Source organism: Marmota marmota, unplaced genomic scaffold, assembly GCF_001458135.2.
Source record: "Marmota marmota marmota unplaced genomic scaffold, marMar, whole genome shotgun sequence".
Classification (NCBI taxonomy): domain Eukaryota; kingdom Metazoa; phylum Chordata; class Mammalia; order Rodentia; family Sciuridae; genus Marmota; species Marmota marmota.
Window position 1 is genome coordinate 9,956,079 of NW_025999949.1, and position 11,493 is coordinate 9,967,571.

Sequence of the window (11,493 nt, forward strand, 5' to 3'; positions counted from 1 at the left end):
AATGGATTTATGAGTGTGTAAGAGGCGAAATCAAGAATTGTGGTTTGGTTATGGGAAGTTTGAGGCACTAATTAAACATAACACTGGAGAATCAAGTAGCACTTGGATAAGGGAGTCTGAAGCCGGGGGGCGGAGTCAAGAGATCGCCACCCTACAGGTGCAAGATATGAAATTACAGAGCTCACAGAGCCCTCGGGAAAGCAGGAAGAGAAGGGTGCCAATGAAGGTGACCAGGAAGTGACTTGAAATGCAGGAAGAATGCTCAGGGGTGGGATCATAAAAGCCAAAGAGAAATATCTTCCCTAAAAGAGGGGTTGTTCCATTGTGTCCCTACTGCTGAGAGGTCAATGGAAATGAAGACAGCAAGGGAATGTTAGACTTGCCACTCGCATCCTTAAGAAGGACAAATCATGGAGACAGGATTTTTGGTGAAGTCTTGCTGTGAAGTGGAGCAGAGAGAAGAGATGGTAGTTGCAAAGAAGAACTTCTTTCTCTCTAATGCCGTGGAGCTCTGTGTGTACTGATGGAAATGAGCTTGTCAAAGGAACTCAAAGGAGCACCTCAGGCTAAGACACGGAACTGCTTGCTCTCTCTAAAAATGAAGTGGAGAGCGGAGTCATTACTTAGTGGCTGCCTCCCTTGTTTCTTAGAGACAAAATAATCACTTCACGTGTAAACATTCCCAGGATTTCTGAGCTATTTTGGAGCCTCGAGTGCTCCCATAAAAGTCCTGTGGTGAAGAGCAGAGCAGGAGGAAGGATGCACAGTGGAGTGAGGTGACCAAAGCTCTATTTCCTCAAAGGACCCAGAGCTCTCTAAGGGTCCCGGACCTGGTTTTGGTTTTCTACCAAGCATCAAACTGTTTGATTTGCCCCTGGGGAGAGAATCTGGAGGGAAAACATGATGGTCCAAATATTTAATGCAATGAATCTACACAGATGTTCTGTTTAAGGAGGGGCTGGTGCTGAAATTGAGAAACGGGGTGTCTCTGTCACTCGCAGAGCGAGGTGAGCCTGGCAAGCAGGGTGGTGAATTAATGTGTCATGAAAGCTTTTATTTCTCTTGTTCTTTCTTTCCTGGGGTTTTGATCTTTCCCAAATAGGCATGTCACAAACCTTCCTGACGTCCCTGCTCCTTTGCATTATGGATTTATTTGCAATTTCTAAGTCATGCTTTTTTAAATGCTCAATTCTTTTTGTTTCCATGATTGAAGGAGATGGAGGCAAGTGGGACAGAGAGGAAGGAGAACTGGAAGCCTAGGAGGGGAAGAAGAGGCCGAGATAGACCAGGAAGCTAGCTCTTAAACTTTTGAGAGTCTCATATTAAGGAAACTCCTAAGCGTTCTAAGGATGCTTGGATTATAGCTAGCTGTGTTGAAGCAGTGTGAATATTTTCCCACCTTTTTTCTCATGCTAAGAATCTGAAGATAGTGGTGGTCAAGATAGAACAAGAAATACAAATGTTGAAAAAAAATGCTCACTATACACTTTATGAAATTGCAATTGACTGAATTTTCTAATTGGAAACAAAAAATTGTTTTAGGTAATATTTACTCCTTTTTTTTGTGGGAAGTGGGGATTAAACCCAAGGCCTCACACATGCTAAGCACCTGCTTCACTACTGAGCTACATTCCCAGCCTACTTGCTTATAGTAAAAAAGGGAGTAAAAAGAAGAAATATGCTCTTATGTAGTCTAATTCCAGTGACATTCATAAAACAAAATTCTGAATTTTGAAAGTTAGCATCCCAGACAAAATGTCCATCCAAAGAAGAATGACTAAGTAAGTGATGGTCCTCAGTAGAGTGGAATATCAGCTTGTCACTCACAATGACACGAGTGAGGGGGACTTCTGTGTGCTAACAAGCAATGATAGGCACAGGTACTACCTGTAATACACAATCCTCGAGGGCAGGAGCCGAGCTAGTATTGTTCCATTGCTCTAGCTCAGCTACTAGAATAGTGCCTCACATACAAAAGGTACTCGATAAATATTTATCGAACAAATGAAAAGAAAGGGTCACCAATCAAGAGAGCGTAATCTTTAGCATAAAGCAAAACAAAATAAATCCTATAAATGTGATTATACCCACCTGATGTATGTCTTTGCATATTTTATAATAACATGTTTTGTTACTTTTGAATTAAAAAATAATTATTAAAGAAAACAAAATCCTCAAAAATACCACAAAATAAATGGAAGGGCAGGTTAGGATCTACAGTGTCTTAATTCTGAGGATTAGGTTGGTGTCTTATAGGGATCCTTTCCTCACAGTAACCCATACAAGAGGGAGAATAAAGATTGGCCATCTAGTGGAGAGAAGGAGCCCCAAGAAAAGGCCATGGATGTGGGTTTCTGGTGGGATGGGATGAGAAGCATGATTCCCAGGATGGGCACAAGTGTGCATTTGGAAGTTTGGTTTGGCTTCCCTGTAAAGAGAGAGCAGTCTCCTCAGGAGACTGGGAAGCCTAACAGCAGGCAGGGGAGCTTGGGGCAGGAGGACTGCACTCAGCACTGCAAGAGCAGCACCCGGTCAGGGGGCCTCTGCTCTGGTGGGAGAGCCTGGGTGGTGCCTTCAGAACAGGAGAGAAGGCAAGTCCAGCAGAAGGGGAGGTTTGGGCACATCTGTGCCTGCAAGCAAGAAAAGTCACCTTATACCCAGCAGATTTGTAAACATGAAGTTCACTGAGTCTCCCCTGGATCGGGCCTCCCCCAGGATGGATGGGAGCAGACTGAGCTTTCTCAGGATAAAAACCACCTGGAGGGTGGAGTGGGATGGTAACTAATGTCAAATCAGAGTGCTGGGAATGTGGGGATCTTACCTGGTGCTAAATACCTTCTTGGTGTCCTGCTGAACCTCAGAATACTAGCCTGTCCTCTCTTGTCCCTCTATTCACACCCTCTGGCAATATCAACTCCCTTGAGTTCATCTGCCACTGTCCCTCTGTGGCTTCTGATTTTTGTCTCTGATGCAACAAAACCTAAACTGAACTAATCAACTGGACTCCGGATCTTCCTCCCTACTTCTCCTACTTCATTTGTGTTTGTCCAATGGGAATTTGAAGGAGACTCTATTCTCTCCCTTCCACTTGCAACTGGAAACTAAGACCCATCTGTTCAGGCCCCAAACTTCCAAATATTTGATTGGTCTTTATTTCTACTGCTTCAATGGCCTCCAAAAGCAAGAAGAAACTTGCCATCACTTCTTGCCCTCTCCCATCCACAGACCAACACATAAACAGAAAGATCTTTTTACCTTATGAACCTGGTCATAACTCTTCCCAGCTGACCACCCTTCATTGGCTGTGCAAGATCTTTGGGAACTGGGAAATGATAGCCATAAACTATATTCAGCTACTTGTGCACCTATTTGGCCAAAGAGTGAGTTAAGAAACTGAATTTTTAAAAAATTCTGAAACCTTTTGGAGTGGAACACACAATTGAGTTCTTGAGTCCCCACCATTATCTTTTGTCCAGATGGCCTCGTTCTTGACATTGGCCTGGTTCCTGTAGGGGCCCTTAATCTTTCAGATCAGTTCTTAGCACATGAGATCTTTCATACCTGGCCCTCCTGCCTTTCTAGCTCATTTCACAACTTTAACTCAGGTCCCTTGATGCCAAAGATTCCGTTTATCTACTACATGATACTCATTAAGTCACTTCTTTACATCCTGGGGCTTATGAAACCTAAGAAGCCAATGTTGATAATAAGTGGAACACAAACTCAAATTACAAGGCAGGAGGGTGTGGGGGTAGTTGTGGGAAAAGGAGAGACATAAAAGTGAGGAAAGGTAGTAGAGTGAGAATCACTTCCCAAAGATTTGTTATTCCATTTATCTTAGGTGTCTGAGTCAAGGCAGTAAAATGATTGACTTTTTAAATCCACAATTCCTTCATTTTTATAGCCTTAGCTCAATTTCTGATTCTTCACAAGCATTTAATAATATTCTTACTGGAAAAATATATGTTGGCAAAAACTTGCAAAAAAGTGGAAATGTCCTAATACTCAGGTCTCTGCTATTCTTCTTTTACTGCAACCACTGGGTGTTTGGGGTATACTCTTGATATACCCAGTATACTCACTTTCAGTGTGCCCTAAATCATCCCAATTCCAAAGAAAGAAAATAGAAGAATAAAAAGTGTGGATACAGATAGTAAATCCAGAGAGGATTACATAGGAAAATAAAGTAAGAAAATTCTACCTGCTCTCCTTTACTTTTCTACCACTTGGACACCACTTAGACCCATTATGCAGATATAAGTAAGACCATTGCTAAGACTAAAGAGACTGGATTTGTCAATATAGTCAGAAGCTACTAATTCCAGGGGACATGGAGGCATTTACCTTGTACCATGGCCACTGGTATAAACAGCTGGCTGGCCACCACTCCTGCTTTCTTTGATCTTTGTTTATCTTGTGGTGCTACTTCTAGCATGCCCCTCACATTGCTCATACAACATCCCCAAATACACAGAGACCACAAAGCAGTGAGGCCCAGACCTCATGCATAAGAAACATCTGGACAGCCTGCAAAATATAGATTTCTGGCCCCTTTTATTCCAAGATGACAGGTTCAGAGTAGGGCTGAGGTGTCCACATTTTAAACAAGTTTTGCTAAGGATTCTCAAGTAGACAAAGGCCATACTCTGAAATTGGAAGACACTGTCATAAGGATGAATGTCATACCAAAAAAAAAAAAAATAGTTTAATTTGCTCTCAGACAAGGTCCATCATGGTTACAGTTTCCATTGTTAAGAATATTTTAAAATTATTAAATGGCAAGCAGAAAGTTTTGCTTTTGTCTTTCTAATTGCAGTTAACATATTTTCAAAGAAATATTGCCTAGACACCCTCGTTTGTAACATATTTCATTAGGTACATATTTCTGGAGCTGAGGCAGCTAAGCCCTTGAAATATATATTAGACAATATACCTCAGTCCCAGACTCATTAAAGTGATACTAAACTCTTAGGGTCTTTGTTTTTCAATTCACAGCAGGTTGGCAGTCATTCAATTACAGTATAATTTGGTAATGCAGCTCACTTCTCTGGAAGCAATTCATCTCAATTCTAATCATTATGTTAGAAAGTTCACTCTATCCAGATGCCAAGTTTCCTCAACTAGACAAAAGCATAGCAGAAATATTTCTGCTTGGCAAAGCCTGACAAATTTTTGGAGGCTTTGTCATGCCTCAGCAGGGCACTAGTCAGGTTATAATTTGCTTTAATTGTTCTACCCACAAACAGCAACAATGATTACCTCTAGGTCATTATGGCACTCAGAGATTTCTTCCAGGCCACTGTAAAAACAAAAATACTTTCTGCAAACACCTTCCTCAGATTAGACTGCAAAGAATCTCCAATTCTGACCATTTTGTTTGTTGACCTGGTATCTGTTTTTTAATAAAAGTTACAGTGTGACCATGTATCTAAGTGTGCACACTGGAAACACAAAAATAGCTCAGAAAAATTACTGGCCTCCCATAAAACAACCAGTGTTCTATATGCATAATTTGTTCCACCTGCCATGTTTACAAGGCACCCCAAGGAGAATTAGCTTAAAACCCAGCAATCCATCTGCCTCCCAGTTCTAAGGGGGTGATTATTGCCTCAACTAAGCAAAGAGGAATGCACAGCATGCTGCTAACCATGGCAGGTGACTGATGTCTGTACCTCACAAACTCACCCAGGTCACAAGATTTCCTCACAGTGGCTGGAGTCACATGACAATGACAAATATAATTCACTACTAACAAAAAAGGGGACAAAAAAAAATGACAGAGGCCTACATCGAACAGGCCACACCCAGAACACAAACTAAAAGTGTGGGCTTTATTACTTCTTATAGGCATGTTAAAAATAAGGAATATGGGGGGCTGGGAAATAAGAGGGGAACAGGTGAAAACATGGCTTTAAACAACAATGAAATTGCTAAAAAGGGGGGAATGTGAAAGCAGGGGTATTATTTCTACTAGCTTACTATTAACTGTACTTCCTAGGTACTGTTTCATTTAAATTAAGGTTTGATTACCCTTTACTAAGAATGTACAATGTTATACATGCTGTACACACGAAATAGGGCCTGTCCTCCAATACAGCATGACGGTCTCCAGCTGAGTGAGGTCACAGGGACCAACTGAGCACAAACTTTAAAGAATGGCAGTTTAAACACTAGAATAATGTTTGAGTGCAAAACCATGCATCTTGATGAAATGCATACAGCACACGGGTATCTTCAAAAAGAGTCTGCCTTAAGAGGCATTCAAAGACAAGCTCTTTGGGGACACACCCCCAATGAATTGCAAAAGGTCACACACAACTCCTTCCTTCTGAAATGAGATAGACACAACATACAAATTAGCATATAGAATATCCAGTCATTAAATGTTCCTTGCCAAGGCTCCCATGGGAAGGCAGGAGGGAGGCAGTGGAGTAGGGGAGAGAAAAGGAAAAGTAGGTAAAAATGGACAGGTCACTTTGGAAATGATTCCAGACTTTGAATCACACTTATCAGTAAAATTACATGTAAAATATGGGGGTGGGGTAGGGAAAACATCAACATCGAGTTGTCATTTATTTTGCCAATGTATAAATACCATCCGTTATCATGAATAGTTGTTTTCATATAAATATTGGATAATCTTTTATATTAAGTAAATATAACTTTTTGTAAGCTCATTATATTGTTTTTCTTCCAAAAATGAATATTTTAGGACATGACGCTTCACAATTAATATCTTTGATGCCAATTTGGGGAAAAGAAAATATAATTTTCAAAGTTTATTTTATTCTATTAAAATATCTTCTTTCTTTATAATTTCACTTCCATTTTGTAAGAATTCCTTTAACTGAGCATGCCTCTTTCACATTAGTGACTGTGATGATTTATAATGAAAATACGCTAATGCAGAATGATCCCTGCAAAGCTATGAAGCTCAAGGATATTTTAGTTTTGTTGTAGCAGAGAATGGCATGTTTAATGTTTGTGTGTCTCTTGTTCTGATTCAACTGCCACGATTAAGCAACACATATTCTGGCCTCAGTGTTAGAGTAGCTGGATTAAAACTGGCTATTTCCCCCTGCTGGCTGGACATGTTTTACATTCTCTACCTCACTGCCTGCAGCATGAATGCTCCCCATAGTACCAAACCCATTTATTTTCCACCCACTGACTGACCTCCTAAAGCATCATTAACATGCCCCCAAAGGCCTTACTGCTGTCAATTTTAGTCAGCCCAGCACTCAAAAGCTTTCACGGGGTTCATCTGAGCTCTGCAGAAAAGGAAAGCCAGAAAGGGAAAGGCATCAGACCCAAACCTTAGGGAGCTGCCAGCCCAGGAAGATAAGGGAGGGGCAGAGGAATGGAGAGACTCCTGTCTGGAGGCAGAGTGCAAAGCTAAAGACTGAAAGGCTGGTTTACAGACGCCCATAATTATATGTTTCTGCCACTCAATTCTCAGCTAGTTAATGGCAGAAAGATCAATATCTACTTTCAATTTTCATGTACACCATTATGGCCGTAGTGGGAGACAGGTCTTTTGGGAAGAAGAGATGATTCAGGACATGGGTCTGGGAGAGCATGATTCATGACCAAAATTAATAATTCTGTTGGTTTTGCCTTTATATTTTCTAGAATATATTTAGGTTTTCTCTTTAATTTTGTTTGGACAAACTTTTTCTCTTCTGATAACTCTACTCACCCTAAAGTCAGAGAAATTAATGACTTGGGAAAATATCAAGAGTAAGTGTGGAATTGAGTTATGTGCACAAAGTAGTTTCAAATGATGTCCCCCACTTAACACAGTGAGCCCTGAGCTCCAAAACAGAGTTAAAGTTAACAGCAAATCCAGCTCCAGGTTCCAGGGACCTTAAGGGCCTAGTTTATCAATGATCCTTTTGTTTTCTCCTTGGGAGAATATTAGGCAAATCTTCAGTGGGTTTTCATTTTACACTTGATTCATATGGTTCAAGTGTTATGAAATAAGTTTTAGAACACAATATTTAAGTAGAATTTTTTTTCAGAACCATGCAGAGAATGTCTTCAGGAATTTTTTTTTTTTAAATGAAGGCAGCAAAATATTTCTAACATACAATTTCTGCATGGGATGGACTTATTTTGTGGAAGTATGCAGTACATCCAAAGCTGCATTTATAAAATACTAGGAAAATGTGATTTCCAACACTAACTGCAATGGATTGTTGTGTCTTGCTAAGTGACAGCACTAGACAGCATCTTGATGCACACACATCCTTTCTCACTCATGAATTAATACTCAAATTACAAGTTCCCTGAGTAAGTTCTAAAAAATGATCCATGAAACATTCTTTAATAATCACAAGCTGATGCTCCTTTAAATTTTACCCAAATTTCCAATGCTTCTTAAAAAATACGAATCTTTCTCAGTCATGTGCTTCAACAGGTATCACAAGCTCTGTCAAGTGATATGGTCATACCTTTAGGAGTGAGGAGATCTGTTCCCTTACCAAATACTTTTGCAACTTTAAGGAAATTTCAAAAAATATGATGAATGTAGAGGCCATAACTGATCTCTACTTTCATCATATTAACAACTGTCTTGTATTAAACACCTCTCTAAGCCACACTCTGAGCTAGGGGTACATTTAGGAAAAGAGTCTCATTTGCTCCTATAGCAACTCTACAAAGTAGGTAAAGTTGAGCATCCTTGTGCTCAGCTGAAGTGCTCTAAAGTGTGAAATTTTCTGAGCACCAACATAAGGTCACAAGTGGAATATTCCACACCTGACTTTATGCCACAGGTGGCAGGCAAAAAGCAGGTGCACTGAAAAATATCATATAAAATTACCCAAGGCAATATGTAGAAGATGTGTATGAAACAAAAATAAATTTTTGTGTTTAGATATGGCTTCTATCCCTAAGATATCTCATTGCAAATATTCCAAATTTTTTAAAATTTCAAAACTTCTTGTCCCAAGCATGTTAAATAGATGATAATCAACCTGTATCACCGTTCCACTTTATGGATGTAACAATTTGGGTTTAAGGAGGTTAAAGACACATAGTCAGTTACTAAACTTCAAGGCCAGTCCCACAGTATAGCCCTCCTTGGTCTTGACCTCATTTGTTAGAAGTTGCTTTATTTTAGGGATTCCATAATCAAAAGTATAGGCTTATAGAGGTTGAAAGTATAAAATTCAATTTAATATCTTTTCTAGATTAAACAAAGAAACCTTAATATAAACAGTCATAGAAAAAAGTTAGATTTTATATTCTAAATTAGAAATTAGAAAAACACATAGAAACAGTTATGAGATTCCATTGGGTTGCATATATGAAACTAAATAGCAAATAGGTCAAAAGAGCCAATAGATCAGAATAGCCAAAAAGGTCCAGCCTTACACAAATCACCCTAATAGAAGTCTAGGCAGTAAGGGGTGAAGCCCAGGCCCATTCACATTTCACCTGCCATGCACATGCTTCATGCTGGGTGGCTTCTCATGTACTGTACCTGAGCAGAAGCTGTTGCTGCTAATTGTCCTCGCTGAGCGCCCAGAGCTGCTGGGGTTGAACTCTCTGCTCTCTTCCTCAGAGAAGGGAGACTCAGAGGCTGGGGACACCTTGTGCTGTTGCTGGGGCAGATGGGGCCGAAGAATCAACCGGGGAATCCGGCTTCGGGAAATCTCCTTCTCATGATGCTGCACTCTGTGCTCCTTCTCACAATTGGACATCAGAAAGAAAACAAAAGGAAACTTGTTGCCCCCTCTCAACTCCTGACTGCTCCTTCAAGGGTCAGTTTCTAAGAAGTTACATTTCCAAACATGGACTCTCCAGAGTAGTCCTTATCTCAGTCACTGAAATGAGGTCCAAAACTCCTGCACTGAGCTTACCTTTTTGATTAAGTGAAGAGCACGCGTGCCATTTCCACCTGTGCTCAAGAAGGCTGCCTGCTTGCTCCCCCATGCCATTCCTGACTCACCTTCTTACTCTGGCTTTTTCTATCACATTCAAGGTTTTGGCTTCCAATGGCTCTTGATTACAGCATACTTTTTCTTTCAACTTCCATTTTGTTCTACCTGAATTAACTGTGACAATTTGACTTCTATTTTCCTGTCTGTCTCCTTACAAAGTAGACTTCTGTACCTGGAACCATTCTTTTCTGATGGACCACACACACTTATCCTTGAAATCCCCCCTCTTCTGGACAGGATCTTAATTATTCATTAATATCCTGGTACACAAGGCTTGTTGCCAACAGAAAAAGCAAACACAAATCCAATACCCAGGAAGATGGCTCCACCTTTTACATCATGTTTAGCTTTTGTTTTCCTTACAGTACACCATGAGAAGAGATTTCTCTTTCTCCCTCCTTAAAAATGCAGCACAAATACCTTGCCATGCCTTGTTTTTTTTAATGCATAAAAAGTAATATTCTGAAATGTTGCTCAGTTTTAAAGTTCTTTCCCAACCATTATCTCACTTGATCTTGACACCCCAGGCTGCAACACGGAGAAAATAATTCATGTTCCTATTTACAGACAAGGAAACTGAGACTAAATTTAGGAGGCAAAGGCTGTACAGAGTGAGCTTCAAATCCAGTGATTTTTCAGGTCGGCCACCACCCTTATGGAAGCTTTCTGCAAAAATTCCACGGCTCCCTCTAACCTCTGCAATTCAAAGAGGGCTTTGGCTTAGGCAACAAACACCATTTTGCAACATGAACTCCTGCTCATTTCCTCAGCTTACCAGGAAGGGTCAAGGCCAAAGTAAACACCTCGGGGAGACCAGCATGGTGCAGAATTGAAGGGAAAATCCCAGCCGCAGGGAACATCTGAGGTGCCTTCAGGCAGCCGCGCTATCCAGGGGCTGCAAACCGCACCCAGCCTCTGGATCCGCCCTACACGTCAGTCGCCCAGCAGGTATCCCACGCCAGCCACTCTGCTTGGCACACTGCAGACTCTACCAACGCTGGGTCACTGACACGCTGGAGTCCTTGTTTCTCAATCACGAATACATCAAATTCCTTTTATCCACACCAACACACACACACACACACACACACACACACACACACACCACGTCAACAGAAAGCTTCACCGTAAACCCTCAATTTCAGGACACAGGATTAACCCTCTGTAGTTAATCCTTTCAATTCTCATGTCAATCCCCCAAATATCTTCCTCCGGTGCCATCTCCTCATTTGCCAGATCGCATCACCTAAGCAAATATCCTTTTCCTTTCCTTCCACCCCTTTACCTCAACTCTAAATGCCACCCCCGTCCTGTCCTCACCTGGCCCCCTTCTCACCCCTCAGTGCCCACCTTGCCTCCTTTAGGCGCCCTTGGACACTGCGCCCACACGACGTGTGCTCCTTACCTTGTTCTCCCGGAGGGGCCCCATCACGCCACTGCCCGCCTGCTCCTCGCGCCGCCGCTGCCGCCGTCCAGGAGGAGGCACCTGCGTGCAAAGGAGCGAAGACACTGCGCTGAGCGCCGCGGGATGCGGGCGGCGGCTGCT

The 11,493-nt window shown here is 41.5% G+C and overlaps 1 protein-coding gene across 8 annotated transcripts in view; it reads right to left on the bottom strand.

Moving 5' to 3' along the window:
- Sybu (syntabulin) overlaps window positions 1-11,493 on the bottom strand; it is a 101,558-nt gene that overhangs the window by 56,380 nt on the left and 33,685 nt on the right. For 2 of the 8 annotated variants that reach the window (XM_048802025.1, XM_015486383.2), the window contains exons 2-3: window positions 11,353-11,433; window positions 9,488-9,689 (exon numbers count right to left, since the gene is read on the bottom strand). In XM_048802025.1, the coding sequence (XP_048657982.1) occupies window positions 9,488-9,689; window positions 11,353-11,376 (226 nt within the window). In that variant the 5' untranslated portion in view covers window positions 11,377-11,433. Of the gene's footprint in view, window positions 1-9,487; window positions 9,693-10,722; window positions 11,226-11,352; window positions 11,488-11,493 lie in introns of those variants that run through there. The other 6 variants (XM_048802024.1, XM_048802023.1, XM_015486386.2 and 3 more) reach the window with 5 other exon arrangements.